At 43.3% G+C, this 20,859-nt stretch overlaps 2 protein-coding genes across 2 annotated transcripts; both read right to left on the bottom strand.

Annotated features, from left to right (window-relative positions):
• Positions 1-6,759: 6,759 nt before the first annotated feature.
• LOC125111533 (olfactory receptor 52B4-like) lies at positions 6,760-7,887 on the bottom strand. Its single transcript, XM_047753493.1, has one exon. It carries the CDS (start codon positions 7,885-7,887, stop codon positions 6,937-6,939), a length of 951 nt encoding a protein of 316 aa, XP_047609449.1. The 3' UTR covers positions 6,760-6,936.
• Positions 7,888-16,312: 8,425 nt separating this feature from the next.
• LOC125112042 (olfactory receptor 52B4-like) lies at positions 16,313-17,257 on the bottom strand. Its single transcript, XM_047754291.1, has one exon. The coding sequence runs from the start codon at positions 17,255-17,257 to the stop codon at positions 16,313-16,315; it is 945 nt and encodes a 314-aa protein (XP_047610247.1).
• Positions 17,258-20,859: the final 3,602 nt, after the last annotated feature.

A 20,859-nucleotide genomic window follows, 5' to 3' on the forward strand; every position in this document is an offset into this window, starting at 1 on the left:
GCTCAGGTTGCAACTGCGTCTCGGATGTGACCCCTGGTGCAGGAACTCCATGTGCCGAGGGGCAGCCAAAAGAAGAAAAAGATAAATTAAAAGATAAAAATAAAGTTTAAAAATTACAGAAAATAGGAGTTCCCGTCGTGGCGCAGTGGTTAACGAATCCGACTAGGAACTGTGAGGTTGCGGGTTCGGTCCCTGCCCTTGCTCAGTGGGTTAACGATCCGGCATTGCCGTGAGCTGTGGTGTAGGTTGCAGACGCGGCTCGGATCCCGAGTTGCTGTGGCTCTGGCGTAGGCCGGTGGCTACAGCTCCGATTGGACCCCTAGCCTGGGAACCTCCATATGCCGTGGGAGCGGCCCAAGAAATAGCAACAACAACAACAACAAAAAAAAAGACAAAAAGACAAAAAAAATTACAGAAAATAAAATAAAGGCTGAATTACGCACGCCTTAGATCACCCTGTTAAATACCCAGCCTGCTGGCTCCCCTACTCCCCTCACTACCTCCCAGCCGTATCTTGTTGATAGTGAAGTTGGTATAAATGACAGGTGTGATGGTTTTCGAGGTGCCAACTTGCCTAGGCTATAAGCTCCCAGTTTTTCAATCAACACTAATCCGCATGTTGCTGTGAAGGTATTTCGCAATGTCATTAAATTCATAATCATTTGACTTTAAATAGGGAGTTATCCTGGAGAAGCTGGGTGGGCCTAATATCCAATCAGGTGAAAGGCCCTAAAGGCAGAACTGGGGCTGCCCTGAAACTATTCCACTTGTGAAAGAAGCTTCAGCTCATAACCAAGAGTCCCAGCTTGTCCTTCCCATAGCCTGCCCTAGGGATTTCTGAGTGCCTTGCCAGTCCCACAGTAGGATAAGAAAGTTGCTTTCTAGAAATAAATACATCTCTTAATATTTATCTCCTGCTAGTTCTCCTTGTCCAGATGAATCCTGATTGGTATGAAGGCCAGGACGGAGATAACAGCATCACCTAGTTTCAGCAAACACTTCCTTTTTTCAGGGCTGCACCCTGCCTACATCACAGCCACAGCCACACCAGATCCTTAACCCACTGAGCAAAGCCAGGGATCAGACTTGCATCCTCATGGATGCTAGTTGGGTTCATAACCTGCTGAGCCACAACAGGAACTCCAGCAGATACTTTCTTGGGTTTAAGCTTTTGAGATTGAAGCAATAAAACTTACACCTGAGCAATCGTAGGCTGTGTGAGAGCCAGTGCCCTTCCAGGAACCCTGATTCCTTATCTAAAATAGAATCTCAGATTGCCCTAAGCACGTGAATATTCATGAAAAACTTAGATACTACACAGAGATGTCGGTGACCTTGAAAGGACCTTATTGATAAAGGAATTGTTTCTAGGAATGAGTAATGGTCTATCTAACACTGGAGAGAAAGAAGGTACTTTGAAGGAAAGCTAAAAACCAGAATCCTCGTGCAAGAGACCCATTATGGAGATAAATCAATACACGCTGGCAAAGTCCACCAGTGCCTTGGTTGATACACGAAGGAGAACTCAGTCCTCCATGAACGGGAGGTACTGGGGGAGAGTTGGGTCTGTGTATCCAACAAGAGTCATGGAGAAAAAAAATTTTTTAATTTAGAGCCATACATGCTGCATATGGGAGTTCCCAGGCTAGGGGTCAAATCGGAGCTGCAGCTGCTGGCTTACACCACAGCCACAGCCACAGCCACATGGGATCTGAGCCATGTCTTTGACCTGCACCACAGCTCACAGCAATGCCAGATCCTAAACCCACTGGGATCCAACCTGCATCGTCATGGACACTGGTAGGGCTCCTTACCACTGCGCCACGACGGGAACTCTGAGAAATATTTTTAATAGAAGGTAGGTTATGAAATCAGGTTTTTTGCTTCTCTGTCTCTGCCTTGGGGTGGGCTAATATAAACAATGGGTTTTTTTTCCCCCTTCAATTGATACACTATTGGGAGGAGATAGGCCATAATGATATAAACTTAAATACTCTCATTTCTCAAAGTCTGAATCCCTTTGATGCCAGAAAGGTGTCACCAGAATGCCGGTTCTGGTTCACGAGCCAAAGAATGAACTTGGCGAACACATGCAGGCAGCAAGCAAGCCAAGTCTTTATTATAGGAAAGCAAATAGCTCCCTGGACAGGCTGGGGACTCGGGGGAGGAGAAGAGCCCCTGTCTCTATTGTCTTATAGGGGTTTTTAATCCCTTAAAGAAGGGGGGTACTAACAGGGGTCCAGAAAGATGTGTTTTCTCCCATTGGCCTCGCCCAGTTACCTCTATCAGTCCTTGTCCAATAGGAGTCTTAGGGGTAGGAATATCCCCTAAGTCTCATGGTTTCTTTGCCCTTTTCTTCCCATAAACTGAGTCTCAGGGGGATTAGGGATCAATGTCCATCTGGGCATAGGTACACACTCCCTACAGTAAACAAGGCCTGTGGGGGTGTTACTCCCTGGAGCCCTTAAGCCACAAATGGTCATCAATGGCCATATCAAAGAATGAAGCCCATGCTCCTCCGCTGACTACCTGAGTTATTATACGGCCTCATCTTGCTCATCTTGACATACTGAGTTCCCCTGATTCCTGCACATGTACCTCTCACACAGAGGGCACGCTGCCAGTCTCTGGGGCTCCACCAACAGGAATTAAATATAGAGATGTCACAGTTTCTCAGCGCTTTTTTTTTGTTTTTTGGTTTTTTTTGTTTGTTTGTCTTTTGTCTTTTTAGGGCCGCACCTGCGGCACACGGAGGTTCCCAGGCTAGGGGTCTAATCGGAGCTGTTGCTGCACACAGCAACGCCAGATCCCAGCCGTGTCTGCGACCTACACCACAGCTCACGGCAACGCCGGACCCTTAACCCACTGAGCGAGGCCGGGGATCTAACCCGAAACCTCATGGTTCTATTCGGATTCCTTTCCACTGCTCCACAACGGGAACTCCAACAGTTTCTCAGCTTTCATCCTCCCTGGTCATCACTAATAAGTGATCCAGGGACACCCTTGCATGTCCCATGAAAATTTTCTTGAAGAATGAAGGAAGAGTCTACCAGCACCAATTCTAACTTTGATTAATATTATTCTCTAAGTACAAATAAGACCTGTTGACTTTTGTGATGTTCTTTGATTTCACAACTTCCTTTTGAAGTAAAAAAATGGTAAGTATAACACCAAAATTTTAAAGATAAACTAAGGCGGAAAGAAGATAAAAATTTATCCACTGCTCACTGTGTCAAGCACATTCAGGAGCCTGCTTATACTTCATACTTTTTGTTCTAGCACAGCCATATGATAAAAGTACAATCAAGAAATTTAATTCTCTGGTGGTTGGTCTAGTGGGTTAAGGATCTGGTGTTGTCACCACTGTGGTGTGGGTTTGATCCCTGGGGGCCTGGGAACTTCCACATGCCAGGGGCATGGCCCCCCCCAAAATATTTAAAGATTATATAGTACCCCACTTTTTAATTTATGAAAATATTTTATATTTCAAAAATTTTCCAGCTTCATTATGGTGTAATTGACAAAGTCAAGCTCTGTCTATTAAGATGTACATTTAAATGTCTACGTATACTTTGTGAAATGATTATGTTGACTTAAAAAAAAATGCACCACCTGAAAGTTGAGAGTTCAGTTTTATTTGGGATGAAATGAGGACTTAAACCCAGGAGACAGCCTCTCAGGTAGCCCTGAGATACCACTTGGAGGAGGTGAGTGGGAGCTAGGATATAAGAGTTTTTGCAGCAGAGGGGAGGTAGTAGGAACAAAAGGTTTACAGATAACCAGGTTTACAGCAAACCGTTTCTTTGGGAAGATGTAAAGGTCTGGGCTTCCTGGAATCTCTGCTTTGATATGCAGCTCAGCTGGGGGCCCCGTCGCTTCCGTCCTGAGCTCCCTCAGGGCTCCCAGGCCCACCCTTGGGAGTGGCTGTTCTCACAGGTGACAGCTTTTGTTTTATCCACCTAACTACAGCCTAGGAGGCAAATCTATCTGAAATACTGCCCCGGGAGGTGAGGGAGGAATACCAGGATATAATACCTAGAGGGGGAGGGGGAGAGGCACGCAGCCAGGCAAAGGTTTTACAGACTTTTCCTGCTGGTCTCCTGAAGGCTCCTACTAGTCTGAGACGTCAGCCATCACTGAAGGATTTTCGTGTTTTTCTAGATATGAGGAGATGCAAGAGTTGGGCTCCTAAAATCTTCTCCTAAACAATATCTGACTCTCTGAAGGCCTGTTCTTCCAGTTTTCCCAGAGCACAGAGGGCCTCCCTGCTGGTCCCCACCCCACGCTCCGCTCAGGGGGGGCTGCGGGTGGGCAGACGCAGTGGCTCGTGTTTTCCTCCCGGTAGAGGCTGATGGCAAGGGCCAAACTTCAGTTCACAATTACCACAATCGAGCTAATTAATTCATCACCCCACACTTACTGTTTTTGTGTGTATAATGAGCACATTTAAGATCAACTCTCTTAGCAAATTGCAAGTATACAATATCATATTTTAAACTATAGTCCCCACGCTCTACTTTAGATCTCCAAACTAAAAGTGTGTTTGGAGATGTAGTGTAGAGATAACATCTCCCTGTTTCCCCTACTTCCATGCCCACTCTCTATTTCTATGAGTTCCAATTTTTTGGATTCTACATATAAGAAATCACAGAGTATTAGTTTTTCTGTGCCTGGCTCATTTCACTTAGGGTAATGTAAGATTTATTCATGTTGTCTCAAAGAGCAGGACTTCCTTCTTGTATGATAGAAAATACTCCATTGTGTATATGTACCACATTTTTTTTTCTGCCAGCTTTATTAAGATGTAACATTTTCTAAGTTTAAGGCATATAATGTAATGATTTTGTATATATATTACATATATATACTGCAAAAATGATCACCACAATAAGATTAGTTAACTCTATCACCTCACATAGTTACATTTGTGCCAGTTTGTGGTGAAAACTTTTAAGATCTCTTGGAAGTTCCCGTCGTGGTTCAGCAGAAACAAATCTGATGAGCATCCATGAGAACACAGGTTTGATCCCTGGCCTCGCTCAGTGGTGTAAGTTGCAGACACAGCTCAGATCTGGCGTTGCTGTGACTGTGGTGTAGGCTGGCAGCTGTAGCGCTGATTCGACCCCTAGCCTGGGAACTTCCACCTGCCTCAGGTATAGCCCTAAAAAGTAAAAAAAAAAAAATCTACTTTCTTAGTAACTTTCAAGTACACAGTAAAGCATTAACTATCGCCGCCATGCTGTTTATTACCTTATAACATATTCATCTTAGAGCTGAAAGTTTGCACCCTGACCACCCCCACCCATTGCCTCACCCCCTGCCCCTCACCTTTGACAACCACCAATCTCACTCTTTCTATGAGTCCGGTTTTTCAGATTCCATATATAAATGAGATCAGGTGTTTGTCTTTAACTTACCTCAGTGTAATATCTTCAAGGTTATGTTATCCGTGTTATCACAAATGGCAAGATTTCCTGATAGGTAGATAGACAGATAGACAGATACAGAGTACATTTTACTTTTCCATTCATCTATCAATGGATATTTAGTTTGTTTCCATGTCTCGGCTATTGCAAATAATGCTGCAATGAACATGGGGGTGCAGATATGTACTTGAGATAACCGATTTCATTGTTTTCAAATATATACCTAGAAGAGGAATTTCTGAATCATTTGGTAGCTCTATTTTTAATTTTTTGAGGAACCGCTATACTGTTTTCTCTAATGGCTCCACAAATTTACATTCCCACCCACGATGCACCACTGTTTCCTTTTCTCCATATCTCGCCAGCATTTGCTATCTTTTATCTTTTGATAATAGCCACTGTAACAAGTTTGAGATGTTATCGCATTGTGGTTTTGATTCACATTTCCTTGATAATTAGCGATGCTGAGAATTTTTCATGTTCCTATTCATCATTTGTTTGTCTTTGAAAAATATCTATTTAGGTTCTTGGCCAATTTTTAAAATGAAATTGTTTGGGCTTTGTTTTTTGTGGGTTTTTTTTTTTTTTTTTTGCTATTGGGTTTTGTTGAGTTTCTTGGGTCTCATGTATTTGGACATTAACCCTTTATCAGGTATTTGACAATTTTTTCTCCCATTCTATAGGTTGCCTTTTGTTGATTGTTTGCTTTGCTGTGCAGAAGCTTTTTAGTTTGATGTAGTTCCACTTCTTTATTTTGCTTTTATTGCCTATATTTTTGGTGCTGAGCCCAATGTCAAGATGCTTTTCTCTATATTTTTCTCTGACTTTTACAGTTTCAGGTGTTACATTTAAGTATTTCACCCACTTGAGGTTAATTTTTGTGTATGATGTAAGATAAGGGTCCAGTTTCAATCTTTGGAGTGTGATTATCCAGCTTTCCTAACATCCTTTACTAAGAGACTGTTCTTTCCTCACTGAGAATTCTTGGAACCCTTGTCAAAGATTAATTGACCTTATATGCATCATTTGAGTTAGTACCATTTCTAACTCAAAAAAAGCTTATAGTTATAAATATAAACATAGATGTTTCAAACTTATTTATTATTAAGTTAATATATATTTTGCCCAGATGTTTTCATTTCAGTGTCCTAGCTAAGTGTGTTGTAGGAAATAATTCTCATTGTTTAATAAGATTTAGTTTGGTTTTGATATCCCTATTTTTCTGGAACGCTGTGCATGTGATAAAAAGATTCTCTAAGGGAATAATTAACTTCCCCCCAAGGTCAAACACATCACTTTTGTCTCAGGACACAAATCTACTTCTGATCCAAAAGCTCATGCTCTTTTCTAAACACTTACCCTTTCTAAGGTAACATGCAATCTTTCTTTCAAAGCCATTGACAAATCACTTTGTTCACAGTCAGTACAACCCTTAATTCATAAATCTCTACAAAGTAGGCCAAAAAATGTGAGACCCTACATCGATAAACATATCACCTGTCTTACAAACTCAGCAGTGTTTCCCCTGTGAAGACAAAGTACTAACCACACACTCTCGAATCTGCCTGGTCTTGATCCCGTAAATGATGGGGTTTAGCATAGGAGGGGCTAACATGCAGACATTTGCGAGCAGAATGTGGGTATGGAGAGGAACATGATGCCCAAACCGCTGGGTAATTATGGTAAAAATGCCAGGCAAGTAGAACATGGAAATGACCCCCAGGTGGGAGCCACAGGTGCCCAGGGCTTTTTGCCGAGCTCCTTGGGAGGGGAGGCGGAAAACTGCACTGAGGATGCACACGTAAGAAACCAGGATGAGCAAGACATCGGTCACTACAGTGGAGAGAAGAACACACAGGCCATACCAGACATTGACACGAATGTCGGCACAGGCAAATTTGGCAACAGCCATATGCTCACAGTATACATGTGGTAGCACATTGCTGCGGCAGAAAGGCAGTCTCTTCACCAGGAACACATCGGGAAGTATCACAGAGAAGCTCCTCAGGACCACGGCCAGGCCAATCCTTATGATTACTGCATGGCTGAGCACCGTGGTATAGCGCAGGGGGTCACGGATGGCCACGTACCGGTCAAATGCCATGGCCAACAGAATCCCCGATTCGGCAATGAAGGTGGCATGGATGAAGAAGATTTGGGTGACACAGCCATCAAGGGAAATCTCTCCAGCATGGAACCAGAATATGGCCAGGGCTTTGGGCACAGTGGTGGTGGACAGGATGAGGTCAGCCAGAGCCAGCATGCAGAGGAAGAAGTACATGGGTTCATGGAGGCTGCGTTCAGTGATGATGAGGAAGACAAGGAGGCAATTCCCAAGGACGGCCACAAGGTAGGAAATAAAGAAGGGGAGAGAGATCCATGAGTGCTGGTCTTCCAGGCCAGGGATCCCCAACAGGATGAAGAGTGAGTGGCTGGTACCAGTGTGGTTGGGAGTTGCCATGCCCAAGGCAAGTCATTTGGATGCTGGCGGATAGGATTTCACAGTCACCTCTTCTCTCTTCCCCAAAAGGTGGATGGGGTTGGAGTCGGGGAAGCAGGAACAGATCATTTCTCGCTGGATGAGAAATGGGAAGGGTCTTGGTTGGGAATCAGGAAACAGGTAAAAACTCCTTGCCATTCTATTCACTAGCTACATGATCTCAGTAAAATGACTCCCCTGCTCTGGGCCTCTCTTTTATCACCTTAAAACTAAAGTCGGGGAGAAGTTGGATTAGATATCTGAAAGAGTTGTTCCAGCCCTAGAATGTCATAGACCTTAGCATCAGGTGGCTATAAACAGTTAAGCACTGTGAATAACGTTGCAGTTTCCGCCTTGACCATCAGGATGTGATATGCACCTCAAAAGGAAAATGGTAGCTGCGTTAACTATCAATTTAACAAGCCTTAGGAGCACCAACCATGGCCCCTGGAGGACCTACTTGGGGGCAGACAGACAATTAAACTATCTATACAGTGTACGGGGTGTGGAAGGAGAGTGAAACACAGGGAGCGTGGGAAACATGGAGAGCTTCCACAGGTTCAGAAAAGGTTTTCTAAAGGTACCCCCCCCCTGAGTTGACTCTTGAAAAATAGGTAAGAGTTTTGCCAAGTCAAGTCATGTGAAGATGGATGCACATGACCAAAATCACTGAGATGAAAGGACATGGAGTTTGGAGGAAAATTATAACGATTCAGGGTTTCCATAGCATAGAGGATGTGGTATGAAGTGGTAGGAAATGATATCAGGCAGTGAAGTAGGGGCCAGATCACTGAGGGCGCTGGGTACCGGTATAAAGAGTTTAGATTTTATGTTGAAGCAGTAAACGCCACTCAAGGGTTTGTGGTGAGAGAATGGCATGGGGATGTGAGCGTTTTAGGGTGCTCTCTCCAGGGCAGTACCATGTAAGAAGCATGGGGGAGGGAGGTGGGAGAACAGAAACAAGAGACCAGTTAGCAGCAGCTCTGCGCTAGGGGCTCCATGTGCATTATCTCAACCACACGCGAGATATCTGTAGTCATTTCCCCCAACTGACTGATGGGGAGCAACCAGAGCTCGTCACCCCCCGGCCAAGACCACCTGGCTAGTGCATGGTGGAGCTGGAGTTTAGCTACCCGCACCATCCTTTGAATCACATCATGTCACCTTACACCACGTTGGTCCCCTTCCTCAGCAATTGTGAGGTGCTGACTCCTGGCCAAGGAGAAAAACAAAATCATAACCTCCCTCACTCTGCCACCAATGAATTTATAGTTGATTTGTCTTTTCCCTCTTGTTGCCATTCAAGCCTTAGCCTCCATCTGTGCCCTGGACTCCGACCTTCTCTTCAAGTACCTCTCCCCGTTAATCCGTCACTCTGGTAATTTCACACCCTCCCTCTCTGCTGGCTTCTTCTCCTTCATGTGTCTATCCCCCCATTTACCTCGGTTTTACAAAAGGAGGGATGTGCCTTCTCTTTGCCCATTCTCTTACCACCCTCCTTATCTTTACCCAATGCCACCTGACTATTAACCCTGGAACTCCGCTAAAGCCTCCTTTTCTAAAGTAACCGCTCATGTCATGGCTGCTGAATCTAATATTACATTTCATTTGGTATTAGGAATCTCCAATTTCTATTATTAATACATCTTTATTTGATGATATCAACCACTACATACCTCCTGCGTGTTTGATATATTTACTGTTTTTAATCATTGCATGAAACCCACGAAACTGAAGGTCTCACTGGTTCATGCATGAAGAAACTGACTGTCAGATAAGTCACTGCCCAAAGTCAAAACTGATATTTGAATCCAAGATTATCAGGGTCCGAGGTTCCATGAGCTTTAGAAATGCCCACTTTGTTTTGTTGATTACCTAACCACCCTTCTTTGGCTTCCTCTCCACTCCCTTCTATTTCTCTTATTTCTGCCAGAATGCCGAAGACACGTAAGACAATGTAATATAGGAAAAATCACACGGGCTGTAGACCTGAGTTCAATTCCAGCTCCGCCTGCTGCAAATCCACATACACTCAAACACACCCAAACCGCCATTCGTGTCACACACATTCACTGATACAGGCACAACTCACATATTCGCTCACACAAATTTTGATGAAGATTTACACGCTAACGCACATGTTCCCTATTCGCACATACAGCCCTTCTCTATGAACACGCACACACACATACTTTGAGATTTTCCTTCATGTGTATACCCATCCACATGCACACAAGGCATTCCCTAGCCAACCTCACGCTCACGGAGATGAGCTGGGACCTCTAAGTGATCACCTTGCCTGTCTCCACTCAGCATGCTGACTCTCCTCTCATGAAATCCGTTTTCTCAGGAAGTGGAGCTTCCAGAGGTGATGCAGCTCTTCGCCCTGCCTCCAGCCTGAAGGTCCTCTTACCTTTGCCAGGAGAAAGAACTCTCATTGGGAATGCGGTTCCCAAGACAAGCCCTTTGCTTCACCAGTTCCACCCTGGAATTGCCCAAACATGAGCCAGAGATATAAACTATCCATGCTGGGTGGCCCTTGATACCAGCTGTCATCGAACTGCAGCCTATGGGCCAAATGCCTGCCCAGCACCTGCTTTTGTAAATAAAATTTTATTGGAACACAACCATGGCCAGTTGTCACGTATTGTCCATGACTGCTTTTATGGGAAAGACTGCATGGTTGCAACAGAGACCATGTGCTAGACTTAAAATATGTGCTCTCGCCCTTTACAAAAAACAAACAAACAAACAAAAAACCCCCAAATATTGTTTGCAATCCCTGCTTGAGAATAACCTTATCGTAAGACTTATGATTTACAAAACCCAGAGAAAGAAGGGCAATTTTCCCAAGGTCACAGAGGAAATGAGCTAAGATTTCTTGCCTCTCATTCCACTATTTGCAGCATGCCACAAAACTTCTGCAGAAAAATCTGGCCTGTCCCCACTGCCTCTGCTCTCAGAGGATCGGAGAATTCCAAATACAGCCTCTACTGGGGAACCAAATGATGAAAGCCATCCAGCATCATTTCTCCCATCTCTCATCAATAAACTCAGCGTTTCCCACATCAATTATTCCCACACTCAGTCATTCTGCCCCCACCGCCTCCCCACTCCATTTCCTGCGCATGGGCAGAAGGACCCACAGAAGCCCCAGGCTACCCCTGGTCGCACCAACCTACATCTCTCCTCGCTCCAAACTGTCTATCACAGCCATCGGGAACCACAGACTGGAGCCATGCCCCTGCCCGGATGGCAGGCTCTTCCCACAACCCGCAGACTGTGTGCAGTGGCCAGACGACCAAACCAGAGGAAGAACGGCAAGGCAAATTAATATTTCTCTGAGCCTCTTTGGGGACCTTGGCTTTGCCATGTGACTTTCTTCTCCCCTGGGATGTCCTCTACTTCCACTGACCTAACTGGAAAGCCCTTAACCCTTTCTCATCTGAGGGCCGGAAGCCTCCTGTGAAAAGTATGCCGGAGAGGTTATGTGCGCTTAGGAGAGAAAAGGGGGCAGGAGAGAGACGTTTTAGAATGAGCAGTCGGCAAAGGATGAGAATGCAGTTAGGTCTTGATCAAGTCCCCAGAACTTATTCAAGTGCATCCTCTGCAACCCTGACGACCAGAAGGCACAGAAATTTAGGAGCAGGGATACTACAGACTCTCTTTGACCTTCATTTATTCATTCACCACCCATTCAAGCCAACACGTATGAAAAGCTACCTATATTAATGGCACTCTTGTTAGAAATACATGTAAGTGCCAAAATTTATTGCACTCTTATTAGCATTTAGTAAGTAGTCCTATTTTTTAAAAAAATTAAAAAAATAAAGAGTATCCATCATGAAAGAATCAAAGCATCAGTTCTACATACAAAACAATATAAATAAATTTTAAGTGGATTTGATTTTTTTCAATATTTTATTATGGTGCTTTTTAAAGGCCACACCCATGGCATATGAAGGTTCCCAGGCTAAGGGTCCAATCAGAGCTGTAGCCGCCGGCCTGCACCACAGCCACAGCAAGGCCAGATCTGAGCCACGTCTGCGACCTACACCACAGCTCACAGCAATGCTGGAGCCTTAACCCACTGAGCGAGGCCAGGGGTCAAACCTGCTACCTCATAGGTCCTAGTCAGATTTGTTTCTGCTGCGCCACGACGGGAATGCCTCTTTTTAATTTTTTATTTAAATAGAATTTATGTGCAATAAATAAGTTTTAGGTGTACAATATAGTAATTCACATTTTTTAAAGGTTATACTCCACATATAGTTATTTTAAGATATTGCTATAGTCCCTTTGTTGTGCAATAGATCCTTGTGGCTTATACCTGGTAATTTGTGCCTCTTAATGCCCTGCACTGCCTCTCTTTTTCCTGTTCCCACTGGACACCACCAGTTTGTTCTCTAGATCTGTGAGCCTGTTTCTTTTTTTTTTATATTTACTAATTTGTTGTACTTTTTAGATTCCCCCTCTAAGTGATAGCCTACAGTATTTGTCTTTCTCTGTCTGACTTATTTCACTTGGCATAACACCCTCCGAGTCCATCCATGTTGTTGCAAATGAAAAGTTTTCATTCTTTTTACGGCTGAGTAGTATTCCATTGCAAATATGTACCACATCTTCTTGATCCATTCATCTGTTTATGGACACAAGTTGTTTTTATATCTTGACAGTTGTAAATAATGCTGCTGGGAAAAATACATGGGGCGCATGTATTTTTTGAACTAGTGATTTTGTTTTTTTCAGCTGCATATCCAGGAGAGGATTTCTGGGTGATATGGTAGCTCTATTTTTAGTATTTTGAGAAACCTCCATACTTTTTTTCCACAGTGGTTGCACTAATTTATACGTTCCCACCAGTGATTCCCTTTTTTCAAGGGATTTTCAATGGGTTATTTTCATTGATAACTCTAAGTTTTTTCTCTTCTCTGTTTACGGATTTGTGTGTGTGTGTGTGTGTGTCTTTTTCATGGCATATGGAAGTTCTCAGGCTAGGGGTCAAATCAGAGCTGCAGCTGCCAGCCTACTCCACAGCCACAGCCACAGCCACACCAGATCTGAGCCACATCCGTAACCTACACTCATGGTGTTGGTCATGGCAACACCAGATCCTTTAACCCACTGAGCAAGGCCAGGAATCAAACCCACATCCTCACGGACATGAGTCAGATTCTTAACCTGCTGAGTCACAACAGGAACTCCTATTTATGGATTTTTCTACTGTTGAGATCATATTATCCTCATGCCATGCTCTTTAATTTCATAATATAAAAATTTGCAATGACCACAAATGTTCTATCAACCTTTATTTTCTACTCCTTTATTACAGGTGCATTTATCTCCAGTAGGACACAGTGCCACACACACAGTTAGTACAGGCAAACCTCAGAGATGTTACAGGTTCAGATCCAGGCTGCCACGATAATATCGATGTCACAATAAAGTGAGTTATACAACTTTTTTGTTTCCCCGTGTATGTAGAAGTTATATTCACACTATACTGTAGTCTACTAAGTGTGCAAGAGCAAAATGTCTTTAAAAACAATGTACACACCTTAATTTACAAACACTTTATGGCTAAAAAATGTTAACCACCATCTGAGCCTTCAATGAGTCCTAATCTTTTTGATGGTAGGCAGTCTTGCTTCTTCGTTGATGGCTGCTGACTGCTCAGGATGGTGGCTGCTGAAGGGCGGGGGCGGGGGCAGCCGTGAAAATTTCTTAAAAGAACAAACAAACATGAAGTTTGCCACACTGGTTGACTCTTCTTCTCATGAGTGATTTCTCTGTACCCTGCAATGCCGTTTAATAGCACTCGACTCGCAGTAGAACTTTTTTCAAAATTGACGTCAATCACCCCAACCCTGCCATGGCTTTAGCAGCTGCGTTTAGGTAATGTTCTAAGCCCTTTGTTGCCATTGCAGTAATCTCCACAGCACCTTCACCAGGAGGTAGTTCCTTCGCCAGAAACCACTTTCTTTGCTCGTCTACAAGGAGCAACTCCTCACCTGTTAAATTTGGAGCATGAGATCGCAGCAACTCACTCACATCTCCAGGCTTCACGTCTAATTCTGATTCTATTGCTATTTCCCCCACATGTGGGGTTACTTCCTTCACTGAAGTCTCGAACCCCTCAAAGTATCCACGAAGATTGGAATCGACCTCTTCCAAAGTCCAGATAATATTGATACTTTAACCTCTTCTCATAAATCATGAACATTCTTTTTTTTTTCCCCCTCTTTTGTCTTTTTTAAGGCAGCACCCGCGGCATATGGAGGCTCCCAGGCTAGGGGTCGAATCGGAGCTGTAGCCGCCGGCCTACGCCAGAGCCACAGCAACGCCTGATCCGAGCCGCATCTGCAACCTACGCCACAGCTCGTGGCAACACCAGATCCTTAACCCACTGAGCAAGGCCAGGGATGGAACGCACCACCTCATGGTTCCTAGTCGGATTCATTTCCTCTGCGCCACCACGGAAACTTCTAGAACTTTTTAAAAAAGTATCTTAACATCATCAGAAATATAACTAGACTATATTCATTAGTTAAAATTCAAAAGTTATCAGATGTTATAGAAACAAACAAACAAAAAAAGCCCAGTTTTATGTGATTTAAAGGACGTCAGTCTATACTATCTAAGCATAAAATGGCTGGAAGTAAAGGATATAAGCTCTGGGAACTACGTCTGGCCGCTTGTGATGGAGCCTGAGAACGTGAGGAAAAAGAATGTACACATGTATGTGTGAGTGGGTCACCCTGCTGTGCAGTAGAGAATTGGCAGACGCTGTAAATCAGCTATAACGGAAAAAATAAAAATCATTACAAAATATAAAAAAATAGGACTACTTACTAAATGCTAATAAGAGTGCAATAAATTTTGGCACTTACATGTATTTCTGACAAGAGTGAAAATTTATAATAAGTTCTCTAGATGCAATGCCAGATGAGCCTAACACATTCATGGTTCTGACCTAGCAATTTTGCTTAAGGCTAAAGTCATGCAAAGCTTAATTCACACAGATTAGACAAATCTTATGTATGAAAGTGTCTCTAGCACAGTGTTTTTGCTGTTTGTTTTTGGCCGTGCCAGCAGCATGCAGATATTCCCCAACCAGGGATCAAACCCCAGCCACAGCAGTGACAACGCCAAATCTTTAACCTGCTGCACCACCAGGGAACTCCTCTAGCACAGTGTTTATATTGCAAATGATTTTTTAAAAAATAAACATTTTTTAAAAAGGATGAACACTGTCTCAACTAGTGCAAAAAATGACTTTAAAGCATGCTTTTTTAAAATAAGGAAAAAAGATATACAACATAGCCATTAAAATATTATAGATATCTGATGTTTTATCATGTAAAAATAGCTATGACATGGGTCTATGTGATAACATTGGGTTACAAAATCATGGATAAGTTGGGAATATGTATGTATAGTTACAGTTGTTACAGTTAGAATTATATAGAAAAGCTGGATGATTATACACCAAAATGATAACAGTAAATTTCTCTGGGTGGCAGAATCATGTGCAATTTTAACTTTGATCTTATTACTTTTCTATAAAATATTTACATAAAAGTAAGTAAATGTTTTCAAAAGAAGTATCAACAATATGGTCTCATCTTGTAAAGAAAATAGTGCCTCTGCTTGAGATGAGGTAGTTGTAAAGACCTCACAGTGCAGGTGGCACCAAGCCGAGCCTTGAAAGACAGAAAAGCCTTCATTAAAAGGTCAAGGGAAGGAAGGTCATTGCAGACAGAAGGATCATTTCGGGAAAAGGTACCAAGACACTTAAAAACGCGACTGAACATGGAGAAATTAGAGATACACAGTTCCTTGAGACTGAAGCGTAGATTGCATGAAAGTGATGCGGAAATTGCTGCTGGAAGAAAGTCTGCATTTATTCTGTACCCTTTTGAGGGGAATGATCTTTGAGAAACAACTCCCCAAAAGTCACAAGTTAGGAGTAGGGTACCACTTAATGCTCATCATACTTGGAAAAAGCATTAAAGGAATGAAGGTTTTACGGGAGAGTCTAGAGCTGTGGTGAGATGTCTTGGGGCTTGATGTAGCTCAAGACAGAACACCTAGTATTTATCTAAGTGTGACTTAATATAACATTCGACTGTTCTCAAAGTTGATTTGAATATTACTGAGTTAGACATAACTACCAGAGAGCAACTCTGCAAAGAATAAGCTATGAATATCTCTATGGACCCACAGGCACTGCTTTCAGATGGATTAGAGAGGCAAGTCTCATAGGCTCAGGTAGAGTCCCAGAGCTCATAACTAAATGAGCCATTTTCCCTAGAGACTCAGTTCCAGTTCTCTTGTGCACTGCCACCAAAGCACATCTCATGGAGGATCAAAACTTCTAAGAAACCAGTCCCTGCCATCCCCCTAATCATTTCTGCTTTTTAAACAACATGTAAACTACTTGGTCTCGTATCTGTTTCGTCTTGACCCCATAAATGATGGGATTCAGCATAGGTGGAGCAAGCATGCTGACGTTGGCCAGCAGGATATGGACGTGTAGTGGAATGTGGCGTCCAAAGCGCTGAGTGAGGACCGAGAAGATCCCAGGCCCATAAAAAAGGATGATGACGCAGACGTGGGAGACACACGTGTTGAGAGTTTTGTGGCGGGCTTCTTGGGAAGGGATGTGGAAGACAGCACGGAGAATCAGACCATAGGAAACAAAAATGAGGATAATATCTAGGATCACGGTTGACGTCAAGACAAAAAATCCATACCAGACGTTTACTCGAATGTCATCACAGGCAAACTTGGCCAAGCCAATGTGTTCACAGAATGTATGTGGGAGGACGTTATTTCTGCAAAAAGTCAGCCTCTTCAGAAGAAATATCATGGGGAAAATTGTGCAATGTGCTCTCAAGAAAACAGCCACACCAATTTTCCCTATCAGAGAGTGGGTGAGTATCATAGAGTACCTCAACGGGTAACATATTGCAACATAGCGGTCAAATGCCATAACCAGCAAGACGCCTGACTCAGAAATAAAGGAGGAGTGCTGGAAGTAGAGCTGGGCAATGCAGCCATTAAGAGAGATTTCCCTGCTCTTGCACCAGAAAATGGCCAATGCCTTGGGTTCTGTGGTTGTGGCAAAGACCATGTCAACGGCAGCCAGCATACAGAGGAAAAGATACATGGGTTCATGGAGACTGCTCTTGATGAGGATGAGGACGATGAGCAGACCATTTCCAAGGAGGGCAGAGACATAGGAGATGAAGAAGGGGATGGAAATCCACACGTGCAGGTCTTCTCGGCCTGGAATGCCCAGCAGGTAGAAGGCTACGTGGCTAACACCAGTGTGGTTGAAGCTAGACATCCCTGAGGCAGGCTAGCGTGGGCTTACCTTTAACTTCCCCTAATAGAGACAAAGAGAAATACGGGTTATGTAAATGTTCGCCTTAGGCTGTCTGATTAAATATATCAGACTAAATGTCAGCATTTACCACTATTTCCTCTTCATAGCTTGCTAAATGTCAGTAAAATAACAAAGACATCATAAACATAAACAAACAGAAGAAAAGGAGAGAGCAGAAAAGTGGCAACATTTTTTTTTTTTTTTTGGCCATGCCCGAGGCCTATAGAAGTTCCTGGGCCAGCGATCAAATCCAAGCCACAGCTGCTACACATGCCACATCTATAGCAACTCAGATCCTTAACCCACTGAACCAGGCCAGGGATCAAACCTGCACCTCAGCAGCAACCAGAGCCACAGAAGAGACAATGCCCGATCTTTAGCCTGCTGCGCCCCAGTGGGAACTCCTTGAAGTGGCAACATTTTGAAAGCAGATAGATGACTACTGACTAAGCAGATGGGATAAAACTAATAATTTCTAGATGAAAACAAGAATCAAGACAGTTTTCACTGCAGAATCCAGTCTCAATAACTAGAGGTTATCAGGTAATTTGCTAAGCAGGGATAAGAATGGATTTTTTGAAAGCATTATGGATTGAAAATCTGTATAAAGAAGAGTGAGGCTCCTAGATCCTCCTTCCCAACCTGTTTATCCAGGCACCACTTTCCTCATCCAACAGGATTACTGGAGCTTTAGTCTCTAGTGAAGTTAAGCTGGAGAGTCTGGGCAGAGCTGGGGCAGGGATATGGGGCTAAAAGCAGGGATAAAATGAAAGGTTACCTCCTGCACAAGCTGAAGCCCCAGTGAATTTCTCCCATTTATTACATCTAGTAGGGCTAGATTATACAACCCTAGATGCAGATCTTTCAATTCACTTCAATATAAGACCAAGGCACTAAAAAGTGATTAGAAGTCCCATGTGTAGGCATGGGATTTGTTCAGGGAGAAACTTCCTGTCAGATTACTCCAATCCAGAATTTTAAACCAAAATACGTAAACAATTTGTAAGAGCAGAAAAAGTTATTTAATATCTTCAAAGATTTACCTCCCATTAACTTTGCACAGAAAGCTACTGGAAGACAAGGATCAATCAATCAATCAATCAATCAATAAGGGAATGAACCAAAAACGGAGAAACATGGGCTCCAACAAAGGAGTTAAGACAAAGTGATACAGGGCAGGAGAGGGTATGGGCTGTGAAGGAGGAAGGGAATTCCTTGAAGAATGGTGAAGTTTGACAGCAGAGGAAAGTCCTGGAGCATCATGAGTCTAGACTGGATCAGGGGACCAAGGACACCTAAAGGTCAGTTTCAAAGGAAAAGCTGTTTTACATGCTGTTCACGTTTCCAGCAGAAGAAAAGGCACGTGAAAACAAAGCCAGTAATCAAGACAATCATTTACTCCAAGGAAGAAAACGAGTGTGCACAGGAAATGCGATCAGGTGTCACCGCACGTGTCCACGTAAATATGCATCTTAAAAATGATGGTGTACCTCCATCAATAAAACCAGCAAGAGGAAAGTCTGCATGGGTCTGAAGGTACGTGTGTGCCTTTGAGGTGGGGGACTTCCTGATGAAGGAAAGCGAAATACTCATCTTCCATATAAGAAAGTCAGTGGATGATGTATAGAAATGATTTAAGATATAAATCAAGAAATAATGACATGAGCATGCTGTCTATCTAAATGGAGGTAAATACTAAAAAAATCCCAAAACGGTTAAGTATTAAAGTGGTTGTTTCTGAGGAGCAAGAATTAGAGTGGCATGGGGCAGGGAATCTAATTTTAGTGTAAGCCTTATAAGAATTTTGATGGTTTTAACACATATATATACACACACATACATATAAATGTATATATACATATACACATTTTATATATATATATATAAAATATTCACCCTTACGTGGAGAGGTTAGGGGGAAAAGAAGCAAAGTCATTTCGATTCTAGAAGGAATACAAGACATGCAGTGGCCAGAGGGCTCGTGGGTCCCCTGAAGCAGCCAGTGCCACTATGAGTAGAAGGCGTAACGCTGACCCTCTTCCTTCCTCTCTCTGCCTGTGTGTTGAATTTGACATCCCCACCTCCACTATCAGGAGGAGAACTTGGTGCAGCGCTCGGGAAGTGACGAGTTTACAGGGATCCATGATGCCCGGAGGCACCCAGATAAACAACAGCCAGCATCTCCACATTCATCCGTCTGACTCAGAACTCAGCACAGAGTGCGTACATGTATACACACCTGTCTCCTGCCCTGGGTTCTATTCTCCTCAGCTCTACAGCTTATTTCTGGAGAAGGAAAATCCACTCCTAGTTGTGTGCCTGTTCATTATTACTCTCTAAGTAATGGTAAAACTGTACTGAAAATAATCCATAGGAAAGAAGTGCCAGGGGAGGCTCATGAGAAGAAGGTGCCTGCTGAGGACAACGACCACTAGGTCAATCTGCGGCCATTCACATTTTGAATACATATACTTCCCGGAGGAAAGGCATCCCCCTGGAGAAGATGGAAGAAATGAAACTAGGTAGGAGAGTGCCATTGAGGTTTGATGGCCAACTGTTCATACAGTGTTGATGAAAAACTAGCAGGAAAGAGGAAGGACTATGAAGCAAAATAAGAGCCAGCAGAGGACCAGCTTATGAATGATTACATTCCTTGGATACTTTTAGGAGAGGGCAAAGAAGATTTTTCTACTGTGAAGCATAAAACAGAGGCTAAGGGACTCAAAAATTGGGGTCTGGTCTGTAGGTGAAGTCGTGTGACAGAGTGGTTGATAGTCTAGCCAAGGGTCACTCTATGGTCATTTCTCAAATGCTTCATGAAGACTTCAGCAGCCTTGACCCAGATACCTTCAGCATTCTGGACAATTCACCTCCATCTCCCTGTCTTATGCTGCTGAGAGAACTACTTACCCAGATCACTTCTTATGATCTGCCTTATAAGTCAGGAACCTGTTTTCAGATACACTGTCCTATAAATCACTCCTTTCCCTCTGTATCATAAGGAGTCTAATCATCAGAAGACCCGTCTGATGACCTGTCAAGGCCCCTCCAATTAACTGTGAATTTTATGAGGCCTGAGTGTTATTTTTTTTCTTTGTGTACCTCCAGAGCCTAGCACAGTGAGCCACAGTATAAGCCCTCAAAATATTTCATGAAAACAACCAAATGGCAAATATTGGATGGGTGCAATGCAGGACCAGGGCAAGGAAATTATGAATAAGCCTCTTTGAATGCTTTAGATATTTGCAGCAGTCAGGACCAGTGCCAACAGTGAACCTCAGCACATCCTCCTCCTACCTTCCAGGCAACACGTCCCACTCTACTCAGACAGCCCTTATTTGTGAGTCTAGTACAATGTTGGTAAACCAGCTCACTATATATATATAAATAAACCCCAATTTCAAACATTTGTCAGTTTCCATGATGTATGTTCTCCTACCATGATCAGTTTTATTTAGCAAAAAAAAACCTCACTCAATATTGACTTTAAAAGAAATGCACATGATTGATTTTGCTGGCCAGTGAATGTCACTCCAGCATGTAACTGCTCCAGTTTCTCAGTC

Source organism: Phacochoerus africanus, chromosome 11 (genome assembly GCF_016906955.1).
Source record: "Phacochoerus africanus isolate WHEZ1 chromosome 11, ROS_Pafr_v1, whole genome shotgun sequence".
Taxonomy (NCBI): Eukaryota; Metazoa; Chordata; class Mammalia; order Artiodactyla; family Suidae; genus Phacochoerus; species Phacochoerus africanus.

Coding starts and splice junctions, on each gene's coding strand:
- LOC125112042 (XM_047754291.1), bottom strand. CDS start 17,257: ATGTCTAGCTTCAACCACACTGGTGTTAGCCACGTAGCCTTCTACCTG.
- LOC125111533 (XM_047753493.1), bottom strand. CDS start 7,887: ATGGCAACTCCCAACCACACTGGTACCAGCCACTCACTCTTCATCCTG.